Consider the following 19,678-nt stretch of genomic DNA (forward strand, 5'->3'; position numbering starts at 1 on the left):
TGATGATCCTTTTCTTTACCAAGATAAATTTTAGTATTTAGACTTGTTTTGTTACTATTATGAGAGCAGTTTAACATCATTAGCACTAAAACCAAATGATATTCATAATCTTTGATTTGTATTTAGGTGTGATTTTAAGTAATTCTGTCTAAATTCAATTTGTTCAGTTATTTGAGGCTACCTTTTATAACTCTTCTATTTTCAGTGCATTGGCTATTTGGGTCTATACTTTATAGCAAACTCACCCATTAGAATATAGTTTTTTCAAAATTAGATATTCCATAGGAACCATAATGAATATTTATGAACTAAGAAGGATTGGTTAATCATATCTATTATTTTTTTTCCAGCTAATGTTGCTTCCACATTAAATGTCATAAAACAGGGGCGCCTGGGTGGCGCAGTCGGTTAAGCGTCCGACTTCAGCCAGGTCACGATCTCGCGGTCCGTGAGTTCGAGCCCCGAGTCAGGCTCTGGGCTGATGGCTCAGAGCCTGGAGCCTGTTTCCGATTCTGTGTCTCCCTCTCTCTCTGCCCCTCCCCCGTTCATGCTCTCTCTCTGTCCCAAAAATAAATAAACGTTGAAAAAAAAAAAAATTAAAAAAAAAAATAAATGTCATAAAACATTAGCATTTTAAATGGAATTAATTTTTTGTTAAAGGAGTATAAAATCCTTGAGAGAAAATGAGAAGATTTCATGCTATTCATATCTAGGTTGAAGTGTGATTGAATTATTTGGATGGGGAAGGCTCATATGAAAGCACATGCTGAGCTTCTGAGAAAGAATGATAATCAAGGGATTAACCCTTCTCGCTTGTTTTGCTGCAGTCTGATTAAGAAATCCAATTAAGAAACATCCTTATAAAAAAGTGAAAATCAATTATGATCCATTTTAAAGTACTAAAGTAAGAAAGTACTGTTAACTTCCTCCAGTCTTTGGTATATACCCTTCCAGGTTGTTTTCTTCTGCTTATATTAATCAAAGATATATTATTTAAGTTAGCCTGGGTTCTTCAGTAATAGTGAGTGGGTTTCATATTCCACTTCTAGTAATTTGTTTCCTTTTTAGAACATTTAGGATATAGTTATATTTTTATTATTTATTTAGAATGTTTCTCTGATGGAGTCAGCTGACTATTGTCCTAAATCTAATGTTTTTTTCCCTTAGCTCAATAAAGAATTTTCCCAAGTGAGCAATATGATTGTACTTTTAAAAAAGACTTCTAGATTTAAGTCCCAGTATACACTGGGTACCCAAACCAGCTTTGTTCTCTGTACTGATAGAGTCATAGTGCATCATCCTATATATCTTTGTGTTCAGTGAGTGCATGGTGGTTGGTTTTTAAATTATTACAACCAAGTCTGTTACTCAGGTGCTCTCATCAGATGTTCCTTCAGGAACAGAAACTGAGGAGGAAGATGATGGCATGAACGACATGAATCAGGAAGTTATGTCATTAATATGGAGTGAAGATTTAAGGGTGCAGGACGTGCGAAGACTTCTTCAAAGTGCGCATCCTGTCCGTGTCAATGTAGTACAGTATCCAGAACTCAGTGACCATGAGTTTATTGAGGAAAAAGAAAACAGGTAAAGGAAACATGTCATTATCACTTGTCGGTGTTTTGTTTTGTTTTGTTTTTTTTAACGTTTATGTATTTATTTTGAGAGAGAGAGAGAAAGTGCGCACATGGGGGAGAGGCAGAGAGAGAATCCCAAGCAGGGGTTGCACTGTCAGAGCAGAGCATGACGCGGGGCTCAGTCCCACGAATCATGAAATCATGACCTGAGCTGAGATCAAGAGTCAGACACTTAATGGACTAAACCACCCAGGCGCCCCTCTTGTCAATGTTTTTTTGTGCTTTAAAACCCTAAAAAGATACTTCGGAGTTAAAAGTACCATGTATTTTAAGTTTTTGTTCAAACTTGGTAAACCATAACATTTTTTCAAAGTATTTGAAACGTAAGAGTACCTGATGACATAAATGACCCTCCTCTTGAAATATAGCTATGTGCTATTTAGAAAAGGTGACTCTAAGACCATTTTGCTTAATATAAGGTTTTTAGTGTAGTTTAAACTTATACCAGTAAGGTTTTTTTCTGATCTGATCAGTAATACTCTCTGAAACTTCTCTGCTGCCATTCTCTAACATACATTATTTCTGTTGGTAATTGTAAGGCTCAGTAGTACCCATTCTGTGACATTTCAGGGTTGTTGCCTTGGGACAATTCCACTTATATTTTAAAATTCTTTCCTGTCCTGTTAACCTGCCTTGTAGATACAGAGATACAAATCCTCTGTAATTTTTTCAGTATGATTTTCTGGTTCTCCTTAACTTTGCTTACTGTGGTACTGCTTTAAGGGGAAGGACCATCCACACTTAGCCTCAGGGTGCTGAAGATCTGAATTAGTCATAATCTTCCTCTCACACTTTCCTCTCCATATATACCTAGGTAATAGAGGAGATTGAGTGACAGAGAAGTTGTGTGAAAGCCTAGGTTGGCCACTATCCACTATCTTTGGATGAATTACTTAACTTCTTGTTGCCTCAACTATAAGAATAGGCATAATTGTAGCATTCGTACATCACAAGGTTGCTCTGTGTGTACAGTGAGTTATTTCTTCATAGTGGTTAGAACACTGTCCAGTATGTAGTAAAGCTGAATGCAGTTAGCCATGATTATTAACTGAGTTCATTGATACGATGCTAGTTTTTTTTTTTTTTTTTACCTTTTAATATCTCTGAAATCAGAATATGTTTTTCAGTCAATAGGTATTATACTTTAATTGGCAATATTTTTTTAGTGCCTCATGAAATAGTGATGCGTCTTATAATCAGTGACATCTTAAATAGAAAGGATTACAGTATTGTTTCCGTTATCACAGTTTTGTGGATTATATTTAAGGTTTCTGCTAAAAACATTCTATGGGATTGCCTTGAATTTTTCTGATTCTAAATTAACGTGGGGCATTGTTCCTAAAGAATCTTAGGATAGCAAATTTTCCTCACCAAAAAATTAGAAAAGCTGTATGTGTATACAGTTAGAGAACGTGCTTATGAATAGCTTTGTCTGCAGAGAAAAAGCCTCTGAAGGGATTTTTTTGTGTCTTCAGATATAACTTGTGTTAAGTGTTTGTTTCCTGATTATAAATGCCCCTACTTCCACAATTTCTGTTTGATTTTTCTTTTTAAGGGGCTACATGGAACAGGATTTAATATAGAAACAAGAGTGGTGTATTAGTTTCAAACTAGAGCCCACTGAAGCCATTTTAACCTTGAATATAACTGATTTATAATGCTATTAATCCTATAAATCTTGGCCATCATGTAAGTGAAACTAATTATTTTTTCCCTGGAGACACTATGAAATCCACTGGCTTCCAATATAGGGAGTTTCTTTCCTTTCCTGTGTACAGGCCACAGAGGTAGCACTACTCAGGCTTTGGTGGCAGAAAGGATGGGAGGAGGATCCCAGAGATGTAGTGGATGCAGTTAGTCTGAAAATAACAAAACGAGGAAACCCAAAACATACAACATTTTCCTTTGAGCAGGTTAGCATCAGAGTGGAATTTTACATTTCTCTTTGTGGATGTCTAGGGAGGGTTGGCTTGATTTATGGCCCATCTGGTTTTCACTCAAAGCAAATATGAAAAGAAAGGAAATGTATCTCTCTCTTAGAATTTCTAAGGGGAACAGAGTATTAAAATGAGAATAACCACGTTTGGATCACATCTTTGTTTGGATTTACTTTGATGTGATTTCATCTTACCAGCACTTCTTCTTTTGGAATACTTTCCTACAGATTATATTCCAGTTTCTTTTTGCTTAAAGGTTTTTCACATGTTGGTTTTCATTTTAATTATAGATTGCTCCAGTTGTGTCAGCGAACTATGGCCCTTCCCGTAGGACGAGGAATGTTTACCTTGTTTTCATACCATCCTGTTCCAACGGAACCACTGCCTATTCCTAAATTGAATTTGACTGGTATGTTAAATTCTGTGCTCAGCGAGAAAGGAAAATGATTATTATTTTTAGTGGCGTTATTGAATTGTTTTAGTTAAAACCAAAGAAGTGTTCTTTCTATCCCCAGTGATTTCATATATTATTAATAGCTACTCTAGTGGTTGTCAAAGCTCAAATAGCAAAGCACAGTAAACATTGAGGGACGTAGCATGGAGCCTGTTACTAAGTTTTGCTTTTAATGAAACCATTTCATGATATAAAAAGGCACTTGGGAAAGTTTAGAAAGATACTGATAATGGTGAGGTTATTGAACTTTAATCTTAAAGTAGAATATGTAAATGCTCAAGTACAGTAGTCTCACTTGGTAGGGTTCACTGGTGTTAACATTTTGTATATATGGTTCTCAGTTTTCTCTATTTTATAATTTTATATGTGCTTAATTATCAGCAAATTTGAATCTGTTTTAGAAATTGTTTTAAAATTTACTTTCATACCTACCAAACATAGGTGTACAATTATATTGTGTATATGTGTAGGTAGGTAGGTATTTGTATACACGTTTTTAATCAACAACTTGATTTTTTGTTTGCTCCAGAGTATTTTATTTAATGGAATATAGTTTATGTAAACAACCTGGTTTTGTTGGAAGTTATCATTTTTTTTGCTATTATAAACATGTTGTCAGGAGGGTGTAGTCATTTAGTTTAATTGCTTTAAAAGTGGAATTGCTAGGACAGCAAGATTTTAAGGCTTTGATATAACATATTGTTAAATTACCTTTCTGATCGGTTGTGTGGATTTTTACTTCTGTGACATGGAAGTGTGTTCATTTCTCAATATTATGGGTTACAGTGGGTTTTATAGTGCATGCTTGCTCACCTAATGCTAGTTTGAATATGTTCTCAAGGTGCCGGTTGTGTACATTGAAATTATCATTGAAAATTCCTGAACTATATATAATATGTGTGGTTTCATGAGACCTCTACAAAATATATATATTATACATGCAGTAATATATATAATATATGCAAATATAATTCCACAGTGTTTTAAGTTGCACAATTTAATAAAATCCAGGGTCCCACTTAGATATGTGGAGATCTTACACATTCAGTAGCATACGGAAAATGAGAGAAGACCACATTTTCATCTTATTATATCTGTTCTGGAGCCCAAATCTTATTTAGAGATACAGCAAGCAGAATTACCTTCAGTATTTGAATTGTTATCCCTCTTAGAGATGAAGCAGTATGGCAAAACTTGACTAATTACTGAATCTTAGAGAACAGGGTATATAGGTGTTCATTCTATTAGTCTTTCAACTGTTTGAAGGTTTTAAAATATAAATACATGAATCGTCTTTTTTGTTTTCTGAATACATTTAATTAAATTTGTATATTCAAATTTGCATGTTCTGACATTCATCCAAACTTTTATTTAGCCATTTTGGCAAGCTCTTCCCCCCCAAAAAACCTATTCTCTTGTTTTAATAGTAAGTTAATTTAGGAAAAGATACTTTCTTAGAATAAATAGCTCCTTAACTCACACTGTTACACCCTATTTGTACTTTTGTGTGTTGTTATTCTTATTGAAGAAAATTTGTTTTAGCCTTTGCCTGTCATTTTCTCTTGTGTGTAAATACTCTGTCTTATGCATATGATGAATTGTCTTAGAAAGTGAGTTTTTTCATTATTAATCTTTCTGCCTTTTGAGAAAGTAAAAGTATACTTCATGAACTTGTCACCCTGTGTGGTGCTGTCATGCACCAGCATTTGAGTTAGCTCTTAGGTACACAAAGTAAAACAAACATATTTTACTTTGTGTTTATGTATATGTATAGCAACTCCAATTAAGACATTATGCATCTATTTGAAATTTATTTTACATAACTTCAGAACTCCTTTAAAACCATATTTTCAAACGTGTAGTGAACTGTGCAATTTTGTGCAATATTTGGAATACTTAAACATTCATCCATGGCGTGACTTAATTAATACAGAACATTAAAGATATAAAAAGAATTGGTATTTGCCAGTACACAGTGTAGATCAAAATCAAAAGACTCAAGGAATTCTAAGAGAGCATAGCATCATGAACACTTTTTTAAATTTATTTGTTTTAATGTTTATTTATTTTTGAGAGAGAGGCAGAGGGTGAGCAGGGGAGGTGTAGAGAGAGGGAGACACAGAATCGGAAGCAGGCTCCAGGCTCTGAGCTGTCAGCACAGAGCCCTTGCAGCTCAAACTCACAAACTGCAAGATCATGACCTGAGCTGAAGTTGGATGCTTAACCAACTGAGCCACCCAGGTGCCCCATAATTTACATTGTTCTTAAACATATTGACCATAAAATTTAATTCAGCAAATACTCTTTATGGTTCACTGGGTAACTTGAGTCTATAAAATTATACTTTTTATTGTACCATCTGATTGCAATTTGGCGTCTTTACCAATTGCAATATTAGATACTTATAGAGAGATAAACATGTATTGATAAGAGAGCAAATTTGAAAGGTTCTTGTCTCTCTTTAAAGGTCCTTATCTCTTTTTAGAATCTATTTTTCTTTAATGTCCAGAGAAAAACGTAGAACACATATTTAGAATTAACATCAGTGTCATCAATCACAGGTTAGAGTTTATTATTCATCTAGCTTAACTTTAATGTTAGTCTCCATTTTATTATTTTTTAATTTTTAATTTTATAAATTTCTTATAATGTTTACTTTTTGAGAGAGAGAGAGAGAGACAGAGTGCAAGCCCGGAAGAGGTAGAGAGAGGAGACAAAGAATCTGAAGCAGGCTCCAGGCTCTGAGCTGTCAGCACAGAGCCCGACGCAGGGCCCAAACTCACGAACCGTGAGATCATGACCTGAGCCAAAGTCATATGGATTCTTAACTGACTGAGCCACCCAGGCGCCCCATTTTATTATTTTTTAGACCTGTTTTTTTTTTTAATGTTTATTTAAAAAAAATTTTTTTTTTTTTTTTAACGTTTATTTATTTTTAGGACAGAGAGAGACAGAGCATGAACAGGGGAGGGGCAGAGAGAGAGGGAGACACAGAATCGGAAGTAGGCTCCAGGCTCTGAGCCATCAGCCCAGAGACCGACGCGGGGCTCGAACTCACGAACCGCGAGATCGTGACCTGAGCTGAAGTCGGACGCTTAACCGACTGAGCCACCCAGGCGTCCCAATGTTTGTTTATTTTTGAGAGAGACAGAGAGTGAGCAGAGGAGGGGCAGAGAAAGAAAGGGAGACACAGAATCCGAAACAGACTCGAGGCTCCCAGCTGTCAGCACAGAGCCCGATGCGGGGCTGACTCACAAACTGCAAGATCATGACCTGATCGGAAGTCAGATGCTTAACCAACTGAGCCATCCAGGGACCCCCTAGAACTTTTTTTTTTTTTTTTCCATTTATTTATTTTGAGAGAAAGAGAACGTGTATGTGTGAGCATGTTGTGAAGGGGCAGAGGGAGAGGGAGACAATCCTGAGCTGGATCTGCGTTGTCAGCATGGAGCCCAATGTGGGCCTCAAACTCACGAACTATGAGATTGTGACCTGAGCTGAAATCAAGAGTCGGACCCTTAAGCCACCCAGGTGCCTCTTCATTTTTTTTTTTTTTTAATAAGCTTTTTTCTGTTTGAAAGAAAAATTTCAAAGCAGTAGGTATCCTAATCAGATCTGATTAAAGTTAAATTGGCATCAGTTATCTGATTCTAGCCCCATGTATTTTAGCAAAAGGATGATGAATTATTTTGTTTAAAAAAAATTTTTTTTTTTTCAACGTTTATTTATTTTTGGGACAGAGAGAGACAGAGCATGAACGGGGGAGGGTCAGAGAGAGAGGGAGACACAGAATCGGAAACAGGCTCCAGGCTCTGAGCCATCAGCCCAGAGCCCGACGCGGGGCTCGAACTCACGGACCGCGAGATCGTGACCTGGCTGAAGTCGGACGCTTAACCGACTGCGCCACCCAGGCGCCCCGAATTATTTTGTTTTTAAAATAATTATTATTATTTTTGGGGGGTAGAGTTGACACATAATGTTACATTAGTTTCAGGTGTACAGTGTAGTGATTCAATAACTGTGTGTTATCCTCACCACAAGTATAGGTACCATCTGTCACCATAGAATGTTGTTATAATACCATTGACTATATTCCCAATGCCTCCTTCCCACTCTCCTTCACCCATTTTGGCCATTGCCCTATTCCCCTCCTTTCTAGTAATCATCACTTTATTCTCTGTATTTATAGATCTGATTCTGCTCTTTGTTTACTCATTTCTTTTGTTTTTTAGATTCCACATATAAGTGAGATTATATAGTATTTGCTTTTATCTGTTTGACTTACTTCACTTAGCGTAATACCTTCTAGGTTCATTCATGTTGTTGTAAACGGCAAGATCTCATACCTTTTAATGGCTGAGCAAAATTCCTCTGTGTGTGTGTGTGTGTGTGTGTGCGCGCGTGCGTGTGTCTTTGTGTGTGTATGTGTGTATGTGCATGCCCATGCTACATCTTTATTCATTTGTTGATGGATGCTTGGGCTGCTTTCATATTTTGGCTATTGTACATAATACTATAGTAAGCATAGGGGTGAATGTATCTTTTCAAATTAATGCTTTTGTTTTTGAGGGGTAGTGAATACCCAGTAGTGGAATTACTGGATTAAATGGTATTTCTGTTTTTAAATTTTTGAGGAACTTCCATAGTGTTTTCCACGTTTACATTCTCACTAACAATGCACAAGGGTTCCTTTTTCTCCACATCCTTGTTAACATTTGTTAATTCTTGTCTTTTTGATTCTAACCATTCTGATAGGTGTAAAGTGATATTTCACTGTGGGTTTGATTTGCATTTCCCAGAGGATTGGTGATGTTGAATGTCTTCTCATATATGTTAGCCATCTGTATGTCTTCTTTGGAAAGATGTCTATTCAGAATCTCTGCCCATTTTTAATTAGATTTTTTTTTTTTTGATGTTGACTTGTAGAAGTTGAATATTAACCCCTTATCAGATATATGATTTTCAAATATCTTCTCGCATTCAGTAGGTTGCCTTTTTGTTTTGTTGATGGTTTCCTTTGCTGTACCAAAGCAGTTTATTTTGATGTCATCCCACTAGTTTATTTTTGCTTTTGTTTCCCTTGTTTTAGGTGACATAGTTAGAATAATGTTGCTTTGGCTGATATCAAAGAAATTACTGCCTATGTTCTCTTCTAGGAGTTTTTTGGTTTCACTTCTTACATTTAGGTCTTTAATCCTTTGGAGTCTATTTTAACATATGATGTAAAAAAGTGGTCCAGTTTCAGATAATGAATTATTTTAAACAAGTAGTATTTTTCCACCTTGAATCAGGTTTGACATACATGTATAAAAGTTTAAGTACTCACAGTAACCTAATATCATTCCAACTATTATGGGGTTAAGGGTTTCAAATGTAGAAAAGGTAATCTTGTTTCCAAAAATCTAAATTGAATAATTACGGATTTATGAATTATTGCTCTCTCAATTTTAAATTCGTTTGCCTGAATAGGACGGGCCCCTCCTCGGAACACAACAGTAGACCTTAACAGTGGAAACATCGATGTGCCTCCCAACATGACAAGCTGGGCCAGCTTCCACAATGGTGTGGCTGCTGGCCTGAAGATAGCCCCTGCCTCCCAGATCGACTCAGCTTGGATTGTTTATAATAAGCCTAAGCATGCTGAGTTAGCCAATGAATATGCTGGCTTTCTCATGGCCCTGGGTCTGAATGGGCACCTTACCAAGCTGGCTACTCTCAATATCCATGACTACTTGACCAAGGTGAGACTCTCAGCTCCTGGCATTGTGCCTCACCTGGGCCACTGCAGTAGCTCCTATTTGTTCTGTTTGCTCTTCTTTATTTTTGTTCCTCTAAATCCATTGTTCTCACAGCAGGCAGAGTGATCTTTCTAAAGACTTCCCGTGTCAAAACTTTTTAAAGATTTTGCATTGCTCTTGATACACATTCCAGGAGCCTATGTGATCCCACTCGTCCAACTTTGCTTTGTATCTCTCATCCCCTTGCTCTCCACATTTCAACCATAGGGACTGGCCATTTGAGCTTCTTGGTAAACCACATTTTTTCACATCAGAGCTTGGCAAACCAAACTCTTTCTCTTGGTGTGAACTCTTCCATTTTTATGTCATAAAAATTCACCCATTTAAAGTCTACAATTCAGTGGTTTTTAGTGTATTCAAAGAATTGTATATCCATTACTGTTGTTAATTTTGGAACATGTTCATCAGTCCATAAAGGAATCTCATAGCCAATAGCAGTAACTCCATTCCCTTTTCCCTCTAGCCTCTGGCAACCACAGGTCTACTTTCTGTCTCTATGGATTTACTGATTCTGGACCTTTCATATAAATGGAATCATAAAATAGGTGGTCTTTTATGACTGGCTTCTTTGTCTTACCATAATGTTTTCAGGGTTTGTTCATGTTGTATCATGTATTAGCACTCCATTCTTTTTTATTGCTCAGTAGATACTCCATTGTATGGATATACTGTATTTATCCATTCATCAGTTAGTGGATATTTGGGTTATTTCTACTTTCTAACTGTTATGATTAGTGATGCTGTAAACACATGCATGTTTTTGTGTGGACGTATGTTTTCATTTCTCTTGGATATATTCCTAGGAGTAGAATTGCTGGGTCATGTGGTAAATGTTTGTTTAAATTTGAGGAACTACCAAACTGTTCCCAGAGTGGCTGTACCTTTTTACGATCCCACCGGCAACACACCAGGATTCTAGTTTCTCCGCATTCTTGCCAACACTTGTCTGTCTTTTTAATTGTAGTCATCCTAGTAGGTGTGAAGTAATATCTCCTTGTTTTGGTTTGCATTTCCCTGATGGCTAATGATGTTGAGCATCTTTTCATGTGTTCATACACCATTTGTAAGTCTTCTTTGGAGAAATGTCTGTTCAGATCGTTTATTTTAAAATTGGGTTGTCTTAACCAAGTTGTATTCTTTATATATTCTAGATACTAAGTTCATTAACAGATAAGTGATTTGCAAAAATTTTCTCCTATTCTGTGGGCAGACTTTTCACTTTCTGATGGTATCCTTGAAGCACAAAAGTTTTTAATTTTAATGAAGTCCAGTTCATCTACTTTTTAATTTTTTTATTAAATTTTTTTTTTAAATTTATTTTTGAGAGAGAGAGAGACAGCGTGTGAGCAGGGGAGGGGCAGAGAGAGAGGGCGACACAGAATCCAAAGCAGGCTCCAGGCTCTGAACTGTCGGCACAGAGCCCAACCCAGGGCTCGAACTCACACACTATGAGATCATGACCTGAGCTGAAGTCACCCAACCGACTGAGCCATCCAGGCGTGCCTCATGTATTTTTTTAATTGCTGTGCTTTGGTATCATATTTCATTGCCTAACCCATGGTCCTGTTGCATTTATACCTGTGCTTTCTTCCAGGAGTTTTATAGTTTTAGCTCTTACATTTAGTTCTGTGATCCATTTTAGAGTTAATTTTTATGAATGATGTAAGGAAGGGGTCCAACTTTATTCTTTTGCATGTGGTCTACAATGATCACAGCACCATTTTCTGAAAAGACTATTCGTTTCTCATTGAGTTGTCATGGCATCTTGTGGTCACTTAACCATTAATGTGAAGGTTTATTTTCTGAATCACATCAGAGCCATTTACATGTTGTTCTCTCACCTGACCTCATTTTCTCTTACTTTCTAAAGCTAATTTCCTCCCTTTCCACTACTTTTCCTGGCTAATTTGTACTAATCCTTCTGGTCCTATTGTAAATTTTACTTCTTCAGAGATTCTTAATAATTCTCCAGCTCCTCCTAATCTAAATTAGGCTTTTTAAAAATACTATTTCATATTATTTTGTGCCTTCTCAGTATACTGCCTTTTAAATAATGTATTTGTATATTTTAATCCAACGCTTTTTTCCTCCATTAGCGCACTAGCATTGTGAGAGAAAAGAACTACGTCTGTTTAGTTTGCTGTTGTATTGTCACTTCTCACTCTGCCTGTCAGTAAAATTGCTTACTGAAAGTACTGGCAGGCAGTACTGTATTTAAGACTACATATTTGTTTTGGTAGTGATTTACATTTCATTCTACTTTCTACCTTAGGGTCATGAAATGACAAGCATTGGACTGCTCCTTGGTGTTTCTGCTGCTAAACTGGGTACCATGGATATGTCAATTACTCGGCTTCTTAGCATTCACATTCCTGCCCTCTTACCCCCAACATCCACGGAGCTTGATGTTCCTCATAATGTCCAGGTGGCTGCAGTGGTTGGCATTGGCCTTGTATATCAGGGGACAGCTCACAGGCACACTGCGGAAGTCCTGTTGGCTGAGATAGGTATGGTATTAATAGTGCTGTGTCTTCATAAGCATACATTTTCCACTCTGCAGGAGCCAAAGTAAAAATGATAGTAAAAATCATAAAAATTAAGGGAAAAATAGTAGCTTTTGTTAGAATATTCTCGTGCTAATTAAAAAAAAAAAAGTAATATTTTCTGAGACTGATATTAGTGTGCAGATTATTAATTTGCATGTTTATTTGGTGAGCCCATTGTTGAGCTCCAGATCATATTTAATGAGGTAACCTTTGGTCTTTTTTTTTTCTCTCAGTACCTTTTTTTTTTTTTTTTTTTTAAGTTTTAGTTATTTTGAGAGAGAGAGAGCGTGCATGCATGTGCTTGCACGAGTCAGTGAGGGGCAGAGAGAGTGGGAGAGTGAATCCCAAGCAGGCTCTACACTGTCAGCGCAGAGCCTGATGTGGGGCTCAACCGACGAATCACAAGATCGTGACCTGAGCGGAAATCAAGAGCTGGATGCTTAACCAACTGAGCCACCCAGGCGCCCCTAAAAGTATAAATTTAGTATCCAGCCAAACTTTTAGGATCCATACACAGAACTTCTGGCACAGTAGGGCTCACTATTATGTAGATTCAAAATAAGTGCCTAAAAATATAACATTTAGCTTAAAAACATTAAGAAATTTTTTTTAATGTTTATTTTTGAGAGAGTGCGAGCATGCGTGCATGTGCAAGGGAGGGGCAGAGAGAGGGAGACACAGAATCTGAAGCAGACTCCAGGCTTTGAGCTGTCAGCACAGAGCCCGATGTGGGGCTCAAACTCACAAACTGCAAGATCATGACCTGAGCCTAAGTCAACCAACTGAGCCACCCTCGTTTATTTAGCCACCCGTATTTAGCTTAAAAACATAGCATCCTTCTTGTCCATCATTATCATTTGAACATGTTTTTTACCCCCTCTAATGAGTGGATTGGAAATAGCAAAACAAAAACAAAATGCAAGAGATTAAAAATTAAAATGTTTTTGAGCACCCTTCAAGAATTTTTTTCTACTTCTTGATAACTTTTTTTTTTTTTTTCTTAATAAAACCCAATGTTTCACAGTGTCTGAAAGTCATTGCTTTCAAATTGGTACATGAAAAGAACCGTTTTGGGCTTTATTTTGTAGTAAACTGACAATTGTGGATACCATTTGTAGTAATATATCTTTCTGAGTGAGGTTATATTGAATTCATGGTTCTTATGCAACTTACTAGAAAGTTAATTCTAAGACTTATGATAGAATTTTAAGAGGCCAGCTTGAACTGTGTTATTTTCTTTTACAGGACGGCCCCCAGGTCCTGAAATGGAATACTGCACTGACAGAGAGTCCTACTCCTTAGCTGCTGGCTTGGCCCTGGGCATGGTTTGCTTGGGGGTAAGCCCTCTCTGTGCCTTCAGATGCTTCAGTAATAATTATCTGCATGTTGAGACAAATGATCTTGGTACTTAACTCTGAATACCACTCTGTCTTACTCTGACTTAACCTGATTCTCAGCTCCTTTTTTCTTTCTGCATATTTTTCAAAGTGCTAGATTTGGAAATAGAAATTGTATTGAAAAGTGGGCTTTAAGGTTTCTATCCCTCTGGCTTAGATGTAAATGCTCATGAATGAACTAAGGGAATAAAATATCTCCAAGAATCTAGGACATAAGATGAAGTGGTAGCCCCCTCAGACAAAAAAAAAAAAAAAAAAAAAAGAAAATTGTGGAAATGTGTATATGATGGGGAGCTTTAAGAGTCTATAGTAGTTGCTAGAGATAAACCATGACCTTTGTTTGGCACCCTGGTATTCACTGGGATCTCAGAATGTTGCCACCATAGTATTTGCTTTGTGGCAATGTAGTATCACTTTGATCCATCTTTAACCACATCCATGATACATAGTGTAGAATTATCAGAAACGTTTCATTAAATGACTGTCACCTAGAATGTGGGTTCCTTAACCACTAGTACAGTGTTATACTGAAACTAAATTATATAAGGAAAGTTCACTGTCTATTAGGTTTTTGATTCTTCACATTTGACACGTGAATTAAAGAGGCAGATGGTGCAATGGAAAAGCAGCATACTGGAAATTGGGATCTTGATTTGGTCCTGACCAGTGAGTTATGTCATTTAACTACAGTATTGTCGGTTGATTAAGCAACTCCGTGGATTGTTTTATATCCTTGTTTATATCCACCCCTGCCAGTTACTAGCTATGTAGCCTTGGGCTTAATACCTTGGTGCCTCACTTTCCTCATCTATAAAATGGTAGCTATTTGGTAGAATTGTTATATTAAGTAAGTTAATCCATGTTAAACATACAGAATAGTACCTGGAACAGAGAAAGTGTTCAGTAAGTTTATTATTATAGTTATTGTTGCTGATGGGGCGCCTGGGTGGCTCAGTCAGTTGAGCATCCGACTTTGGCTCAGGTCGTGATCTCATGGTCTGTGAGTTCGAGCCCTGCGTCGGGCTCTGTGCTGACAGCTCAGAGCCTGGAGCCTGTTTCAGATTCTGTGTCTCCCTCTCTCTCCGCCCCTTCCCCGCTCATGCTCTGTCTCTGTCTCTGTCAAAAATAAACATAAAAAAAAATTTATAGTTATTGTTGCTGAAAGAGGTCATAGGCATAGTAAAAGGACTCAGGTGCTCATAGTTCAAGTCTCATTTATATATCTAATAATTTATTTTGTTAGTATCATTAACTGTATTATAAAGTCTTTATTTTGTGAAATGAAAGTATTAAATATATTAAGTGTTATAATTCTTAATGTGAATAATTAAGAGCTTGTTTGAATATTAAGTAGTAGTTATGAGTAGTCGTTATTTTAATTAAAAAAACCCCACAAAATACACTGCTTTCAAGTTAGTTCATTCTTTTATTTGTCAATTTGTATGTGTTATGGATCTTATTCCATAAGATTTCCTTTCACGTGTTTGTTATTTCCTTTTCCAGCATGGCAGTAATTTGATAGGTATGTCTGATCTCAATGTGCCTGAGCAGCTGTATCAGTACATGGTTGGAGGTCATAGGCGCTTTCAAGCAGGAATGCACAGGGAGAAGCATAAGTCCCCAAGTTATCAAATCAAAGTAAGTCCATAGTAAAGCAACAGATCAAAATTTTGGAAGCTAAGAAGTGAATTTGCAAATAGTATGTTTCTTAACAACATTTGTATATCTGTTAATTTTAAGCATAGGCCGGAAGAAGAATTTATATTCAGAAGAATTTGTAATATTTTGGAACTCTTTTACATGAGTATTTTTTTTGTTTTTGTTAGGAAGGAGATACCATAAATGTTGATGTAACTTGTCCAGGTGCCACTCTAGCTTTGGCCATGATCTACTTAAAAACCAATAACAGGTATCGCATTCCCTGACTCCACCCCTTGCCATGATAGTGTGGCTTCCTTTCTGACCTCAGTAGTAAAACCAGATTAATGAGTTTATTTTCCTTGTATAGATTAGCCTGATTTTAATTCTCTCCAGTACTACAAGTTACATAGATTTTTATCTAGAAACAATATAATCTTGGGACAGTTTTTATTTTTATTTTTATTTAATTCCCAATTTTTATTTTTGTTTTATAGTTGATATCAGTGACACTAAAAGATGCCCAAATTCCTTTTCATTAATTTTGCATGTTGTTTGAGGATTGGTCAAATCAGAAAAATTTAGCATTATTCTATTCTTGGTTACCATTTGTAAAACTGATTTCTGTTTATTTCAAGAACTTTGGTAATAATCACACCATCTACCTTTCCAAGCCCAATAATTAGTGCTGACACTTGAAAGTGTACGGTTGGCATTTATTCTTTTACATTTTACTTAGAAAAGGTGGGTAGGAGACATTAAACCATAGTGTAAATTTTAAGTCTTTTAATAAAGTTAAAAAATATTCTAAGATTCAAGAGAATTTTCAATGCTATAAATTTCTCCTGTTAGAAAAAGTGAATGTATGCAGAATTAACAAAGTGGCTAAAAACAGATACTTACTCATCTGTTTGGATGAATAATGTATGTCAGTGCTTTCTTGGTACTGAAGATACGAACAAAACAAAACTAAACATATGTGCTCATAAAGCTTATGTCATAGTGGGACAGACAGTCATACATAACAAATACTGTGTTAGAAGGTATCAAGTACTGTGGAAAACAGGGTGGTGGATAGAGTGGGGAGAAAGGTTTGAAATCCGTCTTGGGATTCCCATTATTTTGCCCTCTACTTGAGCAGTAATGCTTACTGATCTCCACCACCACCAGATCTATTGCAGATTGGCTTCGAGCTCCTGACACCATGTATTTGCTGGACTTTGTGAAACCGGAATTTCTCTTGCTTAGGGTATGGTACTTTGTAGTTTGTTACTTCTGCTAACATGGGGAGTCTTGGGGTTCTCAAGTTTAGCTTGTGACTATAGATGTTTCTACAAGGGAGACCTTTTACTATTAATCCATCCTGTATGTAATTGGTAGTATTCTTTTGAAATTTCCCAAATGGAACTTGTAGGAGTGCCAGGAAACACAGCCATGTTGATATGTAATACTAGGAGTTGACATTTCAACTTATTACATTATTCAACAAGCAGTAAGTGTCTGGGGCTTCATTACTGCTTTATTTTATATTCTTTAATTATTCTTTAATTATTAAGATGCAGCATTACTATTAAGAGTATAACTAATGACTGTAACTGTTTGACATAATTGCCTACATTTTTCCCTTGATTCTTTAGTGTTTAAACATGTATGTTTTTAGCATATGAAAGCCTTTAAGTTCTATAGACAGTGCTAAGGTTCTGATTTTTCTTTAATGAAGCAAGTTAAAACTTGCTTTTAAAAAAAGTCCTCTAAACTTTGATAATAATCAGTTTTAGTTTTTTCGTGTTAAAATCTAAATCTTCAATTTATTTTAACGAGATTAGCCTCAGGTTGATATTATGTACTGTCTTTTTCAAAATTGCCATCAGTTGGGAACTGATTTTTACATTATTTAATATTATCGTTGTTATTTAATGTATGAACTTTGCCTACTCTGATTAGTTTTATCTGTTACATTTTTAAGACACTTGCTCGATGCCTGATTCTGTGGGATGATATTTTACCAAATTCCAAGTGGGTTGATAGCAATGTTCCTCAAGTAAGTATGTATAATAAATATTGTTAGATTGTTAATCGCATAAATTACGATTTCTTGTGGGATTTTCCAAAACCCTATAAAATACTTTTTAGAATAAAAGCAATATTGATGGTTATTTATAGTATCTTTTGAAAACATAGGAACTTTGCAGTTTAAGATTGTGTGCTGACCCTAGACTGCAGCTGTGGCCCCAGATTCCAAGAAATTATGGTATTAAAAATGAAATACACCAAAGAACCCTCAAAAAGCATTTTTGACATTTTTAGCCTAATTAAGCACACATTGATTTAAGATGCTATTTTACTTTGTGGCAGGTTTAGATCTCCTATATAATAACTTGTTTTAATTACTTTATAGCATATTTATTTAATAAGCCAAATAGTTAGAAATAAGCAGACTCTTTTTTGAATTCCAAATCAGGGGTGCCTGCGTGGCTCAGTCGGTTGAAGGTCCGATTTCGGTCAGGTCATGATCTCACAGTTTCTGAGTTTGAGTCCCATGTCATACTCTGTGCTGACAGCTCAGAGCCTGGAGCCTGCTTCCAATTCTGTGTCTCTCTCTCTCTCTGTCGCTCCCCCACTCATGTTCTCTCTCTCTCTCAAAAATAAACATTAAGTTAAAAAAAAAATTGTAAGCCAAATATTGTAAACTCAATATTGCCCTTTAATCAACTATCCATGTCTGATAGTCTCCGTTCCTTTTTTTTTTTTTTTAATTCAAAATTTTTTACTGTTTGTTTATTTTTTTGTGAGAGACAGAGCACGAGTGAGGGAGGGGTAGAGAGAGAGAGGGAGACCCAGAATCCGAAGTAGGCTTGAGGCTCTGAGCTGTCAGCACAGAGCCCGACAGGGCGCTCTAACTCATGAACCGTGGGTCAAAGTTGGATGCTTAACTGACTGAGCCATGCAGGTGCCCCGGTTTTTTTTTTTACTTATAAAATAAATCTGTTTATCTTTGAGAACATTATAGTATTTCTTGCAGTATTTTAATAAGAAAAATTTCAAAATATGGGTTGAAAACTTTGTACAACGTTCATATCACTAGTTGGATATTACAGTTAGTATTTTACTTTATAAACTTGTTTAATCACCTATCCCATTTATCGTTTATCCAATCCATCATTTTTTGGTGAATTTCAAAGTTAGTTGCAGACAGTAGTATACTTTTCCTTACATATTTCAGCATATGTATCATTAACTAGAATTCAGTATTTGTTTACATTTTCTTCCTTTTAAGATAAAATTTTATATGATGAAATCCACAGATCTCAAATATTCTAGGTTTGGCTATGCATAAGCTCATGGAAACAAACCTCTGTCAAAATGACCAGAAGTGCCCTCATTCCCTGCCCCTTCAATCTATACTCACCTCCTACCCCCAAGGCAGCTAATTTTCTGACATTTTCCCAAAATAAATTAGGTTGCCTGATGTAGAACTTTGTGTTAATGGAATCACATACAGTATATATCCTTTCATATAAGACTTCTTTCACTCAGCCTGATTTTGAGATGTTAAGTATATCAGTAGCTCATCCTTTCTATAGTTAGTAAGTGTTGCATTCTGTGAGTAGTCCTTTGTTTCTTTTTCTGTTCCCTTTTGTTGGATACCTGGGTTGGGTTCTGGTTTTAGCTATTATGAATCAAACTACTGTAAATATTGGTACACAGATATTTTTGTGGGTTTATGGTTTAATTTCTTTTGGAATTATTGAGATATGGAGTAGGTTATATATTTAGTTTGATAACTGATAAATCTTTTTTCTAGAGAGTATACCATTTTACACTTTGTCCAACAATTTATAAAAATCTAGGTGCTGTGTATCTTGTCAGTATTTGGTGGTATTAGTTTTCTTAATTTTAGGTGTGTTGATAAGTATGTGATGATATCTTATTGTTGTCTCATTTTGCATTTCCCTCCTGGCTAATAAGAATGGGACCTTTTCATTTGTTTATTGCTCCTTCATGTATCTTTTTTTTGTGAAGTGTCTTTTCATATCTTTTGCCCGTTTAAAATTTGTGACGCTGGTCTTTTTGAGCAGCTAGAATTTTTTTCTGCAAACCTTTCTTTCTTTCTTTTTTTCCCAGATTTATGTTTTCCAGATATTCCTCCCAGTCTGTGGTGGTCTATTCATTTTCTTAGTTACTTTTGATAAGCAGAAGATTAAAAAAATTTTTTTAATGTTTATTTTTGAGAGAGAGACACATAGTGTCAGCAGGGGAGGGGCAGAGAT

At 36.0% G+C, this 19,678-nt stretch overlaps 1 protein-coding gene across 7 annotated transcripts in view; it reads left to right on the top strand.

The window, feature by feature from the left end:
- ANAPC1 (anaphase promoting complex subunit 1) overlaps positions 1-19,678 on the top strand; it is a 98,411-nt gene that overhangs the window by 48,527 nt on the left and 30,206 nt on the right. For all 7 annotated transcript variants that reach the window (XM_045446884.1, XM_045446890.1, XM_045446889.1 and 4 more), the window contains exons 26-34: positions 1,373-1,587; positions 3,865-3,983; positions 9,498-9,769; positions 12,099-12,333; positions 13,618-13,709; positions 15,273-15,407; positions 15,596-15,678; positions 16,578-16,656; positions 17,374-17,448. In XM_045446884.1, coding sequence (XP_045302840.1) covers positions 1,373-1,587; positions 3,865-3,983; positions 9,498-9,769; positions 12,099-12,333; positions 13,618-13,709; positions 15,273-15,407; positions 15,596-15,678; positions 16,578-16,656; positions 17,374-17,448 — 1,305 coding nt within the window. The remainder of the gene's footprint in view (positions 1-1,372; positions 1,588-3,864; positions 3,984-9,497; positions 9,770-12,098; positions 12,334-13,617; positions 13,710-15,272; positions 15,408-15,595; positions 15,679-16,577; positions 16,657-17,373; positions 17,449-19,678) is intronic.

The sequence above is a fragment of the Leopardus geoffroyi genome, chromosome A3 (assembly GCF_018350155.1).
Source record: "Leopardus geoffroyi isolate Oge1 chromosome A3, O.geoffroyi_Oge1_pat1.0, whole genome shotgun sequence".
In the NCBI taxonomy this organism is placed as follows: Eukaryota; Metazoa; Chordata; class Mammalia; order Carnivora; family Felidae; genus Leopardus; species Leopardus geoffroyi.